The sequence below is a fragment of the Podarcis liolepis genome (genome assembly GCF_965112155.1).
Source record: "Podarcis liolepis genome assembly, chromosome: 15".
Lineage (NCBI taxonomy): Eukaryota > Metazoa > Chordata > Lepidosauria > Squamata > Lacertidae > Podarcis > Podarcis liolepis.
This window is the reverse complement of record NC_139566.1, coordinates 35,742,250-35,761,306: the sequence shown is the minus strand read 5'-3', so window position 1 is coordinate 35,761,306 and position 19,057 is coordinate 35,742,250. Positions and strand designations below refer to the sequence as shown.

General features: G+C 44.9%; 1 protein-coding gene across 4 annotated transcripts in view; it reads right to left on the bottom strand.

Annotated features, from left to right (window-relative positions):
* Positions 1-1,205: 1,205 nt before the first annotated feature.
* Positions 1,206-19,057, bottom strand: part of LOC310693930 (uncharacterized protein) — a 46,029-nt gene continuing 28,177 nt past the window's right edge. For all 4 annotated transcript variants that reach the window (XM_083476433.1, XM_083476431.1, XM_083476432.1 and 1 more), the window contains exons 2-7: positions 16,863-17,842; positions 9,600-9,651; positions 8,634-8,736; positions 8,346-8,509; positions 4,978-5,223; positions 1,206-3,678 (exon numbers count right to left, since the gene is read on the bottom strand). In XM_083476433.1, the coding sequence (XP_083332559.1) occupies positions 2,917-3,678; positions 4,978-5,223; positions 8,346-8,509; positions 8,634-8,736; positions 9,600-9,651; positions 16,863-17,755 (2,220 nt within the window). In that variant the 5' untranslated portion in view covers positions 17,756-17,842 and the 3' untranslated portion in view covers positions 1,206-2,916. The remainder of the gene's footprint in view (positions 3,679-4,977; positions 5,224-8,345; positions 8,510-8,633; positions 8,737-9,599; positions 9,652-16,862; positions 17,843-19,057) is intronic.

Below are 19,057 nucleotides of genomic sequence, written 5' to 3'. Positions count from 1 at the left end.
TCCCATTCCTAATTCCAAGTGACGCTGTCCCCCATGCTACTCGTAGCTGCCAACCTTAATGTACAATGCAGAAGCAAGACTAAACTGTTTGGAAAGGTCAAGAAGACAGTTTGCATATAGTTTAGTTTACAGCACAGTCATGAAGCCACTGAGTTCAGTTGGGCTAAGAACATGTATAGGATTGCAACCTCAGGCTACAAACCTTGGGATTCTACCCCACTGAACTCGGTGGGAGGTAGACTGCATATGATTGGCACCAGTTACATTTTAGACCTACCTCTCCTACACTGCCTAGTTTCAAATCCATTTGTTGAGCCATTTTCTAAGACACAATACCATTCCCTCTGTCCTCAGTGCAACAGTGGAATGTCTTGCCCTTAACATAGGGCTGCAACTGTAATAGACCCCTTGGTATCTCAAACAGTTGTGGGTTTTGTTTTGTTTTTGCAGAGCCATACAATATTCGTTTGTTTAAAAAGAAAAAGCTAAAGACTACTTGTTGACTTCTGGATGTTACCCATTAATCATGAAGAGGAGAAATGTATGAAAATTCCAAGTTCAAAGGCACTGTAAATGTGGTTCATACTTGGTCCATAGCCATGGCTAAACTCCACCACTCATATTTCTATAGAGACCACATGCATGATTAAAACGCACGCACACGAAAAATGTTGCACAACTGCTATCAATACTGATAAGATAGAGCAGATGGAAATTTAAACAGCAGGTGAAACCATAAATTAGTCTGGGCAAAATCAAGGCTAAGTATATTAGGAAGAGCCAGACTTAAGACTCCTTAAGCATAGCAAAAATGAAAAATTGCTCCATTTGATAGGGTGTGTTAGATTTTTCCCATTCCTCCCAGGGCATCTGCTTTGCAATAAATATTTGGAAGCCTTCCTCAGCTGTCTAAACCAGGTGCAACCAGAGAGCTCCCCAAGATGTGATTCCTTCCATTCGTGTATAGCAAAAGCCCTTTGAAGAAATGCAAGTAATTATACATTTCTTACCAGGTTACCATTGGGAAGCAATTAAAATCCTTAAGGGGCTATTAGGTATAATCAAACTAGCAGGCTTTCCTTTCATTCAGCCCTAGAATACACACTTCATTAGAATCAGAATTGCACAGCTGCTTGAAGCTGAAAAGTCTCTAGACTGCCCTGGTGGTGACAGTAATGCATTATTTAGTAATGGAAACAAAATGGTTGAAGAAGCAAATAGGTGTTTATCAGCAATAACTAGCTAGATTGGAGGTTTAAAAAACAACACAGTACAAACAGAATATTCATCACATGCTAAAAATAGCTCCAGGGTGCAACTTATTAAAGCACTTGACAAACATGACCTGCTTTCTCAAGGAATACTGGGGACCTCAAAGCAACTTTTTTGTGTGGCTGTGAGCAAAGCATACCCCAAATATCCTCAAAGACACACTTACTTCCTAGGCGCCCAAGAACCCTTGACAAATGTCTAAGGATGATTTGAAAAAACTAGACCACCAGACCAAGGACTGCAAAATCTGTATGGATGTTTAACTCAACGGGAAGCTGCACTTGCAATGTCCCTGGTGATTTATTTTTGGGATTGTGAGAATGTGTGCGCGGCAATGCGTTTTTGACAACACTAGTGCATAGCTTGGTTGTAGTTTACCCAGTAATAGCAGATTTATTCATGATTTACCACCCAGCATTTTGCCATGTATATATTTGCAAGAGGTAAAATATTCTGAAATGGAGATGCATGGATGTGCGTGACAGGGAACTGCAGCCAGTCGGGATTTCCCCACCCCCATTCTTAAGTTGCATCTCCACTCTTTATGATCTTTGCAACAATGAACACCAGTGTTTATGGGGCAAAAATGGGTGTCGAAGAAAACAGGGGACAACCTTTGGAACTGTGTTTATTGCTGCAGTGAGAACAGGCATATATGAGGCAAGCATATTGGCCCTGGCCACTGTGAATTGTCCTAACAGTAGTTAGCTAGGTTTGATGAGCTTCTAGTTCCTTGCAGCTGGTATTCTTTGAATAATGTGCAATGAGAGTGTGTGTTTTACCAAAGTGTGCATTCATCTCTCCAAAGCTGCCAGGACTTTCCCCAGATGATACTATTAGTGTACTTACTGTATGTTGCATCACATGCAGAGAAAATCCTCCTACCCCAAGTGGCAGAGCCTTCTGCAGGATTTAGGAAAGAAGCAATCCTTTTATAATGCAGTCCTTAAGAATAGCCAGAACTACCATCGCTAATGAGACTCTTGACAGTCCTAACTGTCTCACATCTAATGTAGTTTTACACACAAATGCAGTAAAAAGAAACCGAGTAAGGGTGCTGTGCATTTTGTTTTGTGCTCATGTAGCTAACCATTTACTTCTTTGTGTGTGTTTCTTCTGCTAAACACAGTTCTAACTGGTACCCACTGCCACTTCCCTGACCAAGCCACAATCAAACTTCAGTAAGGAATTGTGCGATTTCCTCCAGCTGTGACTAGAATTTGGTTGATATGTTTCAAAGTATTATGTCCAAAGCAGCATGCCTCTTTCAATGCAAGCCTGACCATTTGCTTCCTGGTATAGTGTGGGAATAGACAGTGCTTCCATATTCATCACACCAACTTTAAGAAAGCCTGTCTTCTTTGTAAGAAGTACCAGCCAGGTAGTCTTGATAAGCTCTCAATAAGCCAACAAAAAACTAACAGTCATTAGATGCAGCTCAGTGAGAGGTGGCAATGGAATACGGTATAACTTAACACACAATCTATTCCAACATTTAGAGTCAAGGCTGCCCAAGCACATTCTCCACGTTGTACGTACAATGCAGCTTCCATTCCGTCTCAAAAGGAACATGTGTCTTTATTGCTTCCAATTGCACAAACCTACAACCTTCAGTGTCAGTTCTGATACCCATATTTGGAGGAGTTACTGAACTGAAGTTTGACACAACCGGTGAGAGGCCAAGGAATCAAAATTCGGATGAGAATTAGTGGTGCCAGTGTCTGAAACAGGCCCATAGTTTTTATCCTTGTAACCACTGCAGCTCTTCAGGGAATCACTGTGTGAATTTGGGTACTCCCCCCAAAGATCAAGGTCTGCTCTGATACTGGTGGATTCAACTGAGCTTTCTTGAAGAGTTAGGTCCACTGGCTGCTCATCTGCAATGGTCATCCCCATATTATTATGGATAACATTTGGCTCAGATAAAGCATCTGCACATTGATTCACATGCTCTGCTAAAACCAAAGGCTGCTGATCATCCCCTTCCTCAGAAATAACAAAAACAGGTTTGGGTTTATCCATTTCCAATGAGAGCTCCTTGGATTTTGAACCATTGACTATGTTGCTTGTGAACTGGAGGGGCCCTTCAAGGAGGTCTTCGGTTCCCTGGCTTGGACTGTTGACTGGAGATCTTGCGCCAATGTGCTTTGCATGATCAGACAGCCTTGGTTGGTTACAGTCGGGAGAACTTGTTAAAAACCCAAAGTAAGGGTTTCTGAAACGGGATCTTTTCAAGTTGCAGCTGTTGCTTAGCTTGCGTTGTTTCTGTGCCGAATACGTCAGTGGGTAAGATGCAGCGCTGGCCGATGAGTCCAAGTAAGCCGGTTCGGAGATGCCGTCTATTTCTGCAGCTGAAGTTACTTTCCGAGTAGTTGCAGTCTGGTCTTTCGTGGATGCAGAAAAGCCCTGGCAGGAGCAATCATAACGTCAACTCTGATAATCAGATCTGAGGGAACTACAAGTGAATATTTCTTAAGAAGTCGTAAAAAAAAGGAGCAAGAGGTCATTTTGCTCTATTTCTTCACTGTCATTTCCTTCTCTGCCTTGTGCGTGATTGCCTTTCCCACGACTTAAAGGTCAAAGCAAAAAAGGGGGGAGACACGCATGCACATGTGGGAAGGAGTGTTCTGAAGGTAAGAAAACTCCTGTTAATATTTCACAAGGTTTCCACCATTCTTTTCTTTTTTTTTCTATTACAGAATCAAAGTCAGGAATGGGGAACCTCTGGCCCACAAGTTGTTGCTGGACTATAACTCCCATCAATCCTGACCATTGGCTATGCAGGGCTTGCTATAAGTGTCACTCAGCTGGTTAAAATAAAAAAATTCTTTCCAGTAGCACCTTAAAGACCAACTAAGTTAGTTCTTGGTATGAGCTTTCGTGTGCATGCACACTTCTTCAGATACACAGCTGGTTAGTACTGGTTAGCTGGGCAGGGATTGGTTGCCCTACAGAGTTCTCAAGTGAGGCTTTGCTGTTGGTGCCTATCAGCTGTTGGGTGTTGACAGCAAGCCACGTTTGCCAAGGATCAATTGGGAGGGAACTTTTAAGGCTCCTGTAAAGGCTTCCTTTAGGGATGCGGGTAGCGCTGTGGGTTAAACCACAGGAGCCTAGGACTTGCTGATCAGAAGGTCGACAGTTCGAATCCCCGCGACGGGGTGAGCTCCCATTGCTCAGTCCCTGCTCCTACCAATCTAGCAGTTCGAAAGCACATCAAAGTGCAAGTAGATAAATAGGTACCACTCCGGCGGGAAGGTAAACGGCATTTCCATGCGCTGCTCTGGTTTTCCAGAAGCGGCTTAGTCATGCTGGCCACATGACCCGGAAGCTGTATGCCGGCTCCCTCGGCCAATAAAGTGAGATGAGCACCGCAACCCCAGAGTCGGCCACGACTGGACCTAATGGTCAGGGGTCCCTTTACCTTTAAAGGCTTCCTTTGCAGCTGTGCCTTTACCTGCCCCACACCTGATGCCATAGATGGCATTACATGTGCGTCAGATGGGTATGGCTCTGTGAAAATGACCGCATGGGCCACCCACACTGGGCAGGTGCTAGACTTGAAGGTGCTAGATTCTTATTAGCATGCAAGCACGACAGTACTAGTAGGGGAAACAGGCTAGACCTGAAGCCACTGGATCAAACTTTGACAGCAGATCTGCTGGACACATTCACCTTGCATCCCCAGGGCTTTCTACAAATACTTACACTGCTGTTAACCAGTTTGGTGAAAGGGCTGTTAGTAGCCCAGCTGCACCACTTTTTCTGTAGCTGAGGCAATGGAGCTAGTAAGTCATGAAAAGTACGAGCACGCCATGTTCGCTGAGTTGGGCAATGGCTCTCTGTCTGTGCCACCCCTATATTTGTAGCACTGATGCCAGATTCCGCTGGACCTGCTGTCAGCCAGTCAGAAACTGAGCCTGGACTCGTGATGCTTCTCTTCAGTTTTCTGTCCTAATTGAAAAAAGACAGATAAATCAAAACGAAAATACTGCATGTGATACCTTTTATCCAGTTGGCCAGTGAATTTTCTTCTAAAATCCATACTTGAAGCTCTGACCCAATTAAAATCCCATAGCTCAGTCGGGTAGAGCATGAGACTCTTAAACTCAGGGTTTTGGGTTCAAGTCCCATGTTGGGCAAAAGATTCCTGCATTGAAGGGTTGGACTTGATGACTTCATAGTCCCTTCCAACTCTACAATTCTATGGTTCTGTGACTTTTACTTGATTAATCAATTGATTAAATTCACAGTATTTTGCATATGAATGAAAGCAATTGTTCTGACTCAAAAACATATGCTTCTTTTCTGGGTCAGCTTTGCCCAGTGTGGTGCCTTCCAGATGTTGGAAGACGGTCCCCATAATCCCTGAACATTGACCATACTGGCTGGGCCCTAGTTGTACCGCTGACTCCTCAGACTGGAAACTCCACTCCCAAGTTCACAGGCACCAGTCTCTCTACAGTGGTGCCCCGCAAGACGAATGCCTCGCAAGACGAAAGGGTTTTCCGTTTTTGCGTTGCTTCGCTAGACGAATTTCCCTATGGGCTTGCTTCGCAAGACAAAAACGTCTTGCGCTTTTTTTTTTTAAGCCGCTTGAAGAGGCGCAGTTGCGACGGACCGTGCTTCGCAAGACGAAAAACATCGCAAGACGAAAAGACTCGCAGAACGAATTCTTTTCGCCTTGCGAGGCAACACTGTAGTTACCTGCTCCTATAAATAGCATAGAACCAGGGTCCTTCTACATGCCAAGCACATGTACCTTCAGTCTAAAATAGTGCTTGCAGATTAAAAATTGCAGTATACACATACACAAGCCCCATCTACACTATGCATTTGAATAAGTATTATACCATTTCAAGCAGTCATGGCTTTCTCTGAAGTTATCCTGGGAACTGTACATTGCTAAGGGTGCTGGGAGTTGTTAGGAGACCCCTATTGCCCTCAGGAACCTACATCTCAAAGCTGGTTCCAGTACTGATTCTTGCAGTAACAATGGTCTTAATCACAAACACTTGTGAATTGCTTAAAATAATAAAAAAGGAAAGAAAGCTGAAAATACATCAAATGGCTTGGGCATATCTCTGGAATAGTATTAACGCCTTATAACGCCATGAGAATTAATCTGGAATCACCGGCTTGCCTCCCCCTATGCCCCAGAAGTGAAACACTACTGGAATAATCTCTAGAAGACAGAATCAGTTTTTACATGGATTTCAAAACTCATTTCCTGGACAGACACACTCTTGACTCTCAACAGTGGTGGATTAGCTTTCTTGCTGGAAGCATAAACTCCCAACTGCTCCTGTTTAGGGTGACCACGTCTCATGCTTTATAGAGGACATTCCCCTTTGTAGAGATGTCAGAGGACAGGCTTCTGTGCAAAAGTCCTCTTTTTGAAGGGCTGTCTAGTCTAAGTCAATAACCATAACAAAGGAGAGCAGGAGGGGATTTGAAGTTCCCACCAACAATTAGCTCCTGCATATGAGGCTGAGCAGCCACATGTACTAGCAAAGATTATGCAAATATTTTGTCCCCCCGTTTTTGGCAATCCATTAAGCAGCCAAGAATGGGTTGTATCCAAAGCTAGTCCTAGACACATTGAAATTGATGGACATTGCTAACTTGGGTTCAATAATCTCAACGGGTCTGTTCTAAATAGCATTTAGTTAGATCCCACCTTTAGTTACTAGAGACAGCTCTTATTTCCTGTTCCTTAGTAATGGTAAATCATGGACAGCTGTTAAAATAGATGACTGACCTCTATAAAGAAAGCCATCCGACCACCCTATGCTTCATTGGTGAGCCCCTTCCTCTGTTAGTGGATACTGCTGTGGTGGTGGTGGTGGGGTTACCTGGTGTAGACAACAGCATCAGAGAGCAGCAGTGCCCAAGCAATACCATGGGGCTGCCCTAACCACCATTTTTCACTGGAGGCATTGTGGGAAATTAAAATGGCGGCTTGATCCAGCTGCCACTGAATGTTACGTAGAATGGTGGTATGAAAACACAACCCCAAAAAATGTAACAGAAGACAGCTGGGTGCTGAGCACAGTGGAATTACAAGCATGTCCCTATTTTCATCCATGAAGCGTTGGGCTCCTGCCATGATCACAGCTCAGACTCACACTCCCTAGGAATCCTGGAGCCACTGTTGACCAACAGTTGCTTCTCAGTAAAAGGATTTAGATAATCTTTTTTTCCTTTCCCAAATCCGCTTACGGGTTCACATTGTCTAGACAGGCATTTCAAGCGAAGGTGATCCTGGGATCTTTTTTTACTGTCAAGGTTCAAAATTTCACACCCCCATAAACATTGGCATAACATCCAGAAAAGAAAAGAACGACAGCAACTAAGTGGAAAACAAGTACTTATTTGCGAAGTTCTGACTTGATTTAGGATAGGGAGCATATTCCTATCCTAGGCAGCAGACTATAGTCACAATTCTACCACTAGGAAATTTGGAGAATTTATTTCAGTATTTTCCTGTATGACGAAAAGCTCACAGAATTTCATTTAAATCTGTGTCTTTTCTCTTGGACAATGTATTTGTGTGGACATTGCCCGCCAGATGTTTTGTACTACAACCCACATCAATCCTAGCCAGCAAGGCCAATGATCAGGAATAATGGGAATTGTAGTCTACAACATCTGGAGGGCACCAAGATGGCTACACCTAGTGTGTGTGTGTGTGTGTAGGTAGCACAGGTTTAAAATATGTGCTGCCTTTTGTTAGAACAAAAATAATTTAATGGTGGCTAACCCTGTGGCCCCAAAAATGTTGCTGGAGTCCCATATCCCATCAGTATGGCAAATGGGTAGGGATGATGGGAGTTGTAGTCTAACAAAATTTGAAGGTTGCAAGTTGTAGCTAAACATTGTTAAGTGGGTCCCATCTTGCATTTTGAGGTTATAGGTGTGTCCTGGCTTTTGAAACATCTGAGAACTACTGATTGAACATGCACATGTGAATCAAACCTTGAGACAACTGGAAGGGGAAAACATGCTTAAAAACACAGCCCAAGATCTCATTCACTGAAAATGTCTCACTGAAAACACACCAAAGGTTCCTCTACCTGTATTCTGTAGGAGGTGAAACTTAAGCCACCAGCTCCAGGGCTGGCTGAAATAATAAACACCTCGTCGCTTCCAGACTCAGTGGTCACTGCTGACACTGAAGAAGGTATATCCTGGTCTGTTTGCCGAGGAGAGCACTCCATGCTGCCATCGTAGGAAGTGACTACAGAAAACACAAATATGTCTTATTATTATTTATAGTTTAATACCATCAGGGTGTTGCTGGTTTTGCAGCAGTACTGTTCTGTACAGAGTACCGTGGCAAACCCTATACATTTGCTGCTTACCGGCTCCATTCCCGTCAACAGAGTGGTTGTTGTTTTCATTCTCTTGACTCGGCATCACCAGCTGCAGCTCATTGATATCAACAGCGGCATTCTGGATCCCATTCTACAACTCAAAACATTCCCAAGTCAACATCTGAGAGATCTGCATTGGCTCCCAGTACGTTTCCGAGCACAATTCAAAATGTTGGTGCTGACCTTTAAAGCCCTAAACGGCCTTGGTCCTGTATACCTGAAGGAGCGTCTCCACCCCCATCATTCAGCCGGACACTGAGATCCAGCGCCAAGGGCCTTCTGGCGGTTCCCTCATTGTGAGAAGTAAGGTTACATGGAACCAGGCAGAGGGCCTTCTTGGTAGTGGTGCCCACCCTGTGGAACACCCTCCCTTCAGATGTGAAGGAAATAAGTACCGTATTTTTTGCTCTATAAGACCTTTTCCCTCCTAAAAAGGAAGGGGAAATGTGTGTGCATCTTATGGAGCAAATGCAGGCTGCGCTGCTATCCCAGAAGCCAGAACAGCAAGAGGAATCGCTGCTTTCACTGCGCAGCGATCCCTCTTGCTGTTCTGGCTTCTGAGATTCAGAATATTTTTTTTCTTGTTTTCCTCCTCCAAAAACTAGGTGTGTCTTGTGGTCCGGTGCGTCTTATAGAGCGAAAAATATGGTAGCTATCCTATCTTTAAAAGACATCTGAAGGCAGCCCTGTTCAGGGAAGTTTTTAATATTTAATTCTGTCTTGTTTTTAATACTTGATTGGGAGCCGCCCAGAGTGGCTGGGGAAACTCAGCCAGATGGGCTGAGGGTATAAATGATAAATTATTGTTGTTGCTGTTGTTGTTGTTGTTGTTGTTAGTATTGTTATTATTATTATTATTATTATTACCTTCAGGGAGACAACAACAAGAATCAAAGAGAGGAAAAAACCAAGAACTTGCACAAACCAGCAAGACCACAAACTATTAGCACTAACCTCTTGGTCACTGCGTGCATCCAAAGAGCTCCTTTTGGGACACAATTTCTTCCTGAATGGGTTGGATGGGGGGAGCAGGGGAGGGAGGGGGAAAGAGGCAAGAGGAAACGTCACATTTATGCACATTTCAGCAGCCCTTGCAGCTGGAAGTTCAGCATCATCTACTAGACCAGGAGATGGGAACCTTTGACACAGGGGTCCTCTATCTGGCCTTAGAACTCTCCGCAGGCCACAACCCACCACAGGCTCTGCTTTTCGCTGGACTGGAATACGACCTTGAACTCTGATCATGTGTCTTATTTATATGGGTGGAGCATAGAGAGAGGTGTATGTTTGTAGAAGCTAGCCTACTGTACATGGATTGCTCCACCAACTTTTGCATCTGGTCCCGCCCTCCACTGGCATGTGGCTCTCAGAAGACTGCTTGGACAGGAATGTGGCCCTTGGGCTTGAAAAAGGTCCTGCACCTCTTTCTAGGAAGAAAGACAGCCCAAAATTCAGGCTACCCACAGCGGTGTTCCCATTTTTGGAGCGGGCAAAAGTGCACATTACATTCCCAGAAGTAAAATACAATGCCCAAATACAGCAACGAATTAATATGTCATGAATAAACATCTGAAAGACCTGCCTCCTTCCCTAGAAACACTCTTGGGTGCTAAGATCAGCAGAGGGCGCTTTCTTGGTAGTTCCTCCAACCTCAGAGGCACAGAGGGTGGCAGCCCAGGAGAGGGCCTTCTTGGTGGCAGCCCCTAAGCTGTGGAACTCCCTCCCCACAGGGGTGCACCTGGCAGCTTCATTGTACAGCTTCCGGAGAATGCTGAAGATGCATCTCTTTACCCTGGCTTTCAACACGTGTCTATTTTTCAGAATACACCTTATTTTTGTTATGGTAACTTGTTTTAAATAGTTTTTAATATTGTGTTTTAATGTTGTAACTCACCCTGGGATCTTAGGGTGAAGGGTGGGTGATTAATAATAATAATAATAATAATAATAATAATAATAATAATACATGCAGGCAAACAGACATGTTTTAACCTTGCATCAAAAATGTCAGCACTTGGTGTACTTCTGGGGGTAAGGATTTCAGTAATGGTGGTGCTATAACAGAAGTTCCTGTGCTACCCCCTGCTGTGTTTTCCTTGGTGATGGGATTATGAGAAGGGTCTTTCACACTGATCTAAGGAGCTGGGCCGGCTGACACAGTGAGATTTGTTCATTTAGATACCTCTGCTCCAAGTCATTTATGTCAATTTTACTTGTTTTTATTTAACAGAACTTATGTACCACTTTCCTGCCAACCTAGCAATTCAAAAGCACGCCAAAAAGTGCAAGTAGATAAATAGGTACCGCTCCGGCGGGAAGGTAAACGGCGTTTCCGTGCGCTGCTCTGGTTCGCCAGAAGTGGCTTAGTCATGCTGGCCACATGACCCGGAAGCTGTACGCCGGCTCCCTCGGCCAATAAAGCAAGATGAGCACCGCAACCCCAGAGTCAGCCACGACTGGACCTAATGGTCAGGGGTCCCTTTACCTATGTACCACTTAAATATCAAAACCTCTAAGCAAGTTTAGATACAACATACATTAAAATTACTGATAAAAACCAGCATTAAAAACAAGTTAGGCTAAAATTTTCAGATTAAAATTAACACTAATAAAAAATATATCTACACACACACACATTATGAAATAAAATGACATTTTAAAATGAATGTTATATTTATACGTCTGGATATGCTTGCTTAAATAATAATAATAATTTTTAGCAAGCGCTGAGGGTAGTACAGTGCTTAATATCAAGGGGCAGGGAGTTCCAAAGTTTAGGTGCTGTCACACTGAAGGGTCAATTCCTAGAAAGTGTGGAACAATGTTAGGTGACACTGGTAAAAGAGCCAGCTTTGATTTATAGGTCAACACCAGCACATAAAATTCAGCCTGGAAATGAACAGGCAGCTAATGAAGATCTTTCCGAGTCAGTATTAGGGAATTCCTAGTACTTACTTCAGTTAACATTCTCACAGCTGAATTCTGCACTGTTTGTAGCACCTGGACATATTATAGTTATCGCTGAGAAGTAGTGGTAGTAGAAGAGCTTTTATCTGGAGGGGGTGCGCAGGGGTACACATACCCCTAAACATTTGGTGAATCTAAGTTTGGCCTCATTGAGGGGCAGAATTTCATTATAAGTAGGAAAATGAGAGTACAGTGGTGCCTCGCAAGACGAAATTAATTCGTTCCGCAAGTCTCTTCGTCTTGCAAGTTTTTCGTTTTGCGATGCACGGTTTCCCATAGGAATGCATTGAAAATCAATTAATGCGTTCCTAGGGAAACCACCTTCAGACCAGGTCTGGGGACAGTCTGTCCCCGGACCTCTTCTGAAGGCTGGGGGGGGGGGGACAAGGGCTTTTCTTCCCGCCCCCAGCATTTTAAAAAACCCCGGGACAGCGGAGGACTTCTCCGCTGTCCGGGCGATCTTAAAATGCTGGCGGGCGGCATTTTAAAATCGCCCCGGGACAGCGGAGGACTTCTCCGCTGTCCGGGGCGATTTAAAAGCCCCTGGGAAGGCAGGCAGGGGGGACAAAGACTTTCGCCCCCTGCCCGCCTTCAGAAGGTGATCTCCCGCCCTGCCGCCCGGCTTCGGAGCAGCGTTCCGAAGCCCGGCGGCGGCGGGAGGAGGCGTTCCCGCTCCACCGCCCCGCTTCGGAGGAGGTCCGAGGACAGTGGGGAAGACGCGCTGCGCTTCCCTGCTGTCCCGGATATTTCCCTGTGGGCTGTCGTCTTGCGAAGCAAGCCCATAGGGAAATTCGTCTTGCGAAGCGCCTCCAAAACGGAAAACCCTTTCATCTAGCGGGTTTTCCGTCTTGCGAGGCGTTCGTCTTGCGAGGTACCACTGTACCCATAAACATTTTTTTTGGGGGGGGGGAAGCACTGAGGAAGAGTTGTCTTACTCATGGAAATAACTACACACACACACATTTATTTATTCAATTGATATCCCATCCTTCCTCCCAAAGGAGCCGAAAGCAGCAAACACATGAACGGTGCAATAGCAAAAGCATGCTTAAAACATTATCTCAGCCAGGGCTGCCAGGTTCAGCTATTAAAACAGGAATGTTTTAAAATTCCTTCTGAAAGTTAGTAATGAGGGGCAGGTAAGCTCCTCACCAGGGACACGGGTGGCGCTGTGGGTTAAACCACGGAGCCTAGGACTTGCCAATCAGAAGGTTGGCGGTTCGAATCCCCGCGACGGGGTGAGCTCCTGTTCCTCGGTCGCTGCTCCTGCCAACCTAGCAGTTCAAAAGCATGTCAAAGTGCAAGTAGATAAATAGGTACTGCTCCAGCAGGAAGGTAAACGGCGTTTCTGTGCGCTGCTCTGGTTCATCAGAAGTGGCTTATTCATGCTGGCCACATGACCCAGAAGCTGTACGCTGGCTTCCTCAGCCAATAAAGCGAGATGAGCGCCGCAACCCCAGAGTCGGCCACGACTGGACCTAATGGTCAGGGGTCCCTTTACCTTTAAGCTCCTCACCAGGGAGGGCATTCCACAAATGGGGAGCCACCACCAAGAAGGCCCCTATCACAGGTTAATGGCAACCAGTGGTGGCAGCACCAACAAGGCCTCACCTGCTGATCGTAGGGTTCAAGATGGTTGACAATGGTGAAAGGGACTCTTTTTGGTACTTGAGTCCCAAATACACACACACACACACACACACACACGTTCTGGGTACAGGGATACACAAGTTGTCGGCCACCAAAGATAGAGACAGTCATTGGCTCTTAAGTGGTCAAGTGAGCTCCACAACCCCACAGAGTGAGGCCGGCTTGGGCTCTAAGAAATACAGCCTTACCGCGCTCCTCTTTTTTGGGTTAAGTTTAAAAACAGAGGAGGGATGGCAGCCTTCGGGGTTGCCTGCAAGGAGCCGAGAGGGAATAACAAGCTCATTCTCTTCTGGTAAGGCGGCGGGTAGCACAGTGGTTGCCGTCAGAAACGGCTCCTTGGCAGGTCAGAGCTGCAACAGAGCTTGGTTTCTGTTGCAAGGCCTCTTCATACTTCACAGCCACAGAGTGGGGCGGGGAGGGGGACCCCCAAACCCTCAGGACTCTGCAGGGCACGATTCAAATTAAATAAGGTGGACGAGCCTCTTGTTCTTGGGGGCTTGGGAAAGAAGAGGGGTGAAAAACAGCCTCGCTGCTAACCCAGGCCTGGCCTCATGGCCAAAAGTAATTAGAATTATTGGCCAACCAACAACTGAGGCTTTCATTCCTTTCCCCAACCAGTAAACAAAGACAACAGTGTGGCAAAATCTTGGAGTTTCCCAGAGAGCTGAAGGGAATGAGTGTCTACAGCAGACACACACACACACACACACACACACACACACACACTCAATTAGAATAGTGCCAGGGTGCTAGATTTGGCCCGCGCCCTTCGGGCTGCCTGCAGAGGTGGGGAGCTGCTACTTTTAGCCAGCAACCAGCAGATTAAAAGCAGTAATAATAGGGATGGTAACGATAAAAAAGAATAGGAGAGATGAGGCGAGGGGTAGCCAAGTTCTGGTTCTCCCAAGGACAGGCCACGGTGAGCAGAAGGAGAAAGCAGGGCATGTTCAGAAAACAGGTTATTCGCTTCTTTTGTGCAGGCTTTTACTCCAGAAACGGCCGTCAGCTAATTTGGGATGTTGAGCTAGAGAAGAGCCGAGGTTGAACGCTGCCGGCCTAGAGTTAGATTTCAGTAACAGAGACTAATAATTAGTGTTTATGTTACAGCACTTTCCCCTCCGTGCTCAGACACCCTACAGCAGTGGTCTGGGGCTTGCCGAGTGTTTACTTTGGGTTTTTGTTTCCCAGGTCCAGCCCAAGACATTTGGCTACCCTGAGGCAAAAAAAGCAAAATGGCACCTTCCCAATTCCATATACAGTGGTACCTCAGGTTAAGTACTTAATTCATTCCAGAGGTCCATTCTTAACCTGAAACTGTTCTTAACCTGAAGCACTACTTTAGCTAATGGGGCCTCCTGCTGCCACCGTGCCGCTGGAGCAGGATTTCTGTTCTCATCCTGAAGCAAAGTTCTTAACCCGAGGTACTATTTCTGGGTTAGCAGAGTCTGTAACCTGAAGCGTATGTAACCCGAGGTACCACCGTACAGTGGACCCTCAGGTTATGTTACCTTCGAGTAACGTAACCTTCAGGCTGCGAACGCAGCAACCCCGAAGTGCGCAGAAGCAGCGCCTCTTCTTACGAAATTTTCAGGGTGCACATGGACCCCCGGAATGAATTAAATTCATATCCAGAGGGTCCACTGTACAGTCGTACCTTGGTTCTCGAACAGAATGCGTTCGACTCCCAGAACCGTTCAAAAACCAAGGCGCGGCTTCCAATTGGCTGCAGGAGCGTCCTGCAGCCAATCAGAAGCCACGGAAGCCGCGATGGATGTTCGGCTTCCGAAAATCGTTTTAAAACTGGAACACTCACTTCCAGGTTTCGATCGTTCAGGAGCTGATTTGTTCTGGAGTCAAGGCATTTGAGATCCAAGGCACAACTGTATAAAAGATGGGCCAAACTGTAGCCATCTCTTTTTTTTCCAACACCAGCCATGGGACAGGGTCCTCCACCGCACCTCAGAGAGCATGCTAGTTTAGGGGTTGCTGAGCAAGCCACATGGCTCACATGGTTCTGTCTCCTTCTCCATCCCTTGGCATTTGCCTCCTGAAGTGGCTAATTCACTTTACCAGCCTTGTACTTTTATTAGAAGAGATTCACCAACTGGAGCCTGGTGCAAAGGATGTAAGGTTGGATCCAGATTAAGATAGCCAGCGTGGCATCGTGGTTACAGTGTTGGACTAGGACCTGGGAGACCAGGGTTCGAATCCCGACTTGACCATGGAGCTCACTGGCAGACCTTGGGCCAGTCACTCGCTCTCAGCCTAACCTATCTCAGAGGGTTTTTGTGAGGATAAAATGGCGAGGGAGAGTAGTATGTATGCCACATTGAGCTCCTTAGATAAAAGGTAGAATAAAAATGTAGGAAGAATAAATAAATGCTCTATGACATCCATGACGGATATACGGGAAAAATCACTTGGTTGTAAATTATTCCGTCTTTGCAGGCTGTGCAACCAGACACAAAGATGACATTTGGAGCTGTCCCTCAATGAAGGAAAGACTAAATTAATCGTATGAATTTCAGTCAATTTATTAAATCAATAAAATCTGCAAAAATTTGCCTACAAGGAAAGAAAAAGGTCTACAGGGGGGAAAGAGAGTATCATATTTTTTTTTTAGACAATAGGCATAGTTCACTATGCATCGTCTCTGAAGAGGTATTCTCTCTTCAATGTCTCTTCAAAGATAGTACGTGCAGGTGGTTTTTGTTTAATATAAGCACTTTTAAATTGCTTTTAAAGCAATTAAAATGTTTTTAATTTATTAATTTAATGAAGCAATCAGACATGGCTTAATAATATTCTTTTCGGCTGGTATCCCTCATAGGAAGGCATCCCTCAGCTGAGAGCGATAATTCTTAAATGAAAGTTAAGGGTAGGGATCAATGAATCGCTCAATTTCAGTTCTCTGTTTCTCATTTTTCCAATCTGAAATTCAGTTCTCCACATTTCTGCAGCAATTTGCATTTTTAAAACATCTTTAAAAAAATGTGTCAGCTTGTTAGTGCAAATGTTATCTTAATAACCACATTTTTGTATCCACGCTGAGTAATATACACAGGTTTACAAGCGATTTCCCTAAATATAATGCACTTTGTATGTTATTACCACTAATATATGCATTTTTATGCACACTTTCCCCTAATATACAGTGGAACCTCGGGTTACGTACCATCCTCCTTATGAACGCTTCGGGTAACGAGCTCCGCTAACCCAGAAGTAGATGCTCCTGGTAGTGAACTTTGGGTGTGAGCGGAAGTCGTGTGCCGGCGGTCCAGCGGCACCGGGAAGCCCCATTAGTGAAAGCACGCCTCAAGTTAAGAACAGTTTCAGGTTAAGAACAGACCTCTGGAATGAATTAAGTTTGTGACCGGAGGTACCACTGTATATGCAATTTTTGGTACACATTATTACCTTGCTGGAGAACTGAATCACAAAATTCAGAGCAATGCAAATTTAGGATGGCTGTGCTTTTGTTCAGATATTATTTCAGAAAGTGCAAATGCAGCAGGTAGGTCTTGAAATGTGAACCGAATTGAACTTCTTCCCCATCCCTAGTTAAGGATTCAAAAATGAGTCAACAAAGGCAGCACCTACCTGCAAGCTATACAGAGCGTGGACAAAAGAACAAGTGCAAAGAAGACTATCCCTGCTATTATCATCAGCATCATAATATTTTCTATCCCCTCGTTTGAGTCACTCACAGCAACCAGTTCTGTATCATTCTTGTACTCAAAGAGCATCGCAAAGCCTCGCCCGCGATCCGTGGTCGTGATCAGCTCCACAATGACTTCCACCATCTTCAGAGAAGACCCAAAAGTCATGTTCTTGTTCAGCGGTGAATTTGTTCCGCAGAAGCGAGAAGAGAAGGCAGTGAGGTCAGAGACGTACAAGACATCATGGGGACAAACATCAATTGAGGACGGTGGTGTGGAGGAAGCATCTGTGGGCAAGGCCACCGTTGAAATGGCCGTGTCCTCTCCCAAAGTCACATTTCCTAAATGTTGTTTAGGGCCTTCTGAATCCTCGCTTCCTCCCCTGGCAGCAAGGTGAGCAAACAGTATTTTGTCCTTCGGGTTTTGATCCCCTTGTACTCCACCAAAAATTTGTCCTGGCAAAGTGGCACTGGTAGCTCCCATTAATAGCAGCTCACTAGGCTGAGTAACTGCTAACTCTTTGGGTTCTTGCGTTTGCCTGAATTGCTTAGACTCCTGTTTCTGAGAGGTGGCCTCTGGAAATCTATCATCATGAAGATTATAAAAATCCTGCGAGTGAGACTCTTCGAAAATTATACCCTTAGTAGGAAAGGTGGTGGGGAAGTCTGCATTTTCCTCAGTGGGGGAAAGCTCCTCATTTGTGTTTTTTGGAAGAGAAAGGAAACCACCCCAGACATGTGGATTTTCGCTGATGCTTTCAAACACATCGAAGTCAAAAATTTCCAACATGAGGTATGTTCCAGCAGGGATAAAGAATTGCCAAATACAGTGCATGCCTGATGAGTAATTGTTTGGGAAACCAGGTGATAAAATAAGACCTCTTTCCAACAAGTTGAACTGTGCGCCGCAAGAATAGTATACCTGAAATTAAAAGGGAGGAGATTACTTCTTAGTTGCTTTGAATAAAAAAAGTATCAACACTCTGTCACTGGCATTTGTTCCCACCCCTTTGCAAACTTCATCTAGCTGCCTGCCTGTGCAATGAAGAATATTTGTAAGGAATATGCCTCTGATTGCCATCGCAGGGAACTGCAAGTGTGAGAGTGCTGCTGCACTCAGGCCCTGCACATAGCCATCCCATAAATATGTGGTTGGCCACTGTGAGAACAGGGCACTGAACTAAGATGGGCTTTAACTGGCACCATTAGGCAGAGTAAGGCTTGTTAGGTTGTGAAGTGGCTGCTCCTGATAAATATATGCCCAGTGGTGGATGTGTCATTGAAATTCTACTCAATATTGATGCAGAGCAGATTCCAATGTACAGTCGTACCTTGGATCTCAAACGCCTTGACTCCTGAGCAAATCAGCTCTCAAATGATTGAAACCCCGAACTGAGTGTTCCAGTTTTCGAACGATTTTGGAAGCCAAACGTCCGACGGCATTGGCTTCCTGCAGCCAATCAGAAGCCGTGCTCTGGTTTTCAAACATTTCGGAAGTCAAATGGACTTCTGGAATGGATTCCGTTTGACTTCAGACGTACAACTGTATAGTTAGCAGAGTAAAAACTTAAACATGTTGCAGGATTCCCAAAAAATAGACCTGAAACAATTGCATTTCATCCAGCAGAGTTTTACTGCTACTGAAGGCAAACAAGCATAATGGTCTCAAATTCAATACATTCAGGATTGGCACTGTTTGTAAGAAATCCAGTTGCACCAGACTTAACTTAAACTTACAATAACTTATAATAAAACTAAACCTTAACACTAAGCATATTAAGGAAGAGCGATAGAAAGAGTGAAACTCAGGCTTCTTCTGGCCTTATTATTATAGTCTGCATGACCTTGACAGAAAGAGATAACAGAACCAGTTTAAACCAGCTGTACTCAGCTTATCTGAAGGAATAACCCAAACATCATGACCCTTCTGCTTGTTTCTTTCACACAGAGAAACCCCCAGAAGCTTCCAGAACCCTCTTGAATTAAGTAGAATAGGAAAGATCTCTACACATCAGATCGATACTCTCTGCACTAAGAAATGCAAACTGACAGGGTTATGGGACTTCCCCCTATGGATCAACACACCACCTTTTGCTTTGCGTGGGATTCAACTGTATTGTGAATGGCCTAGATATGT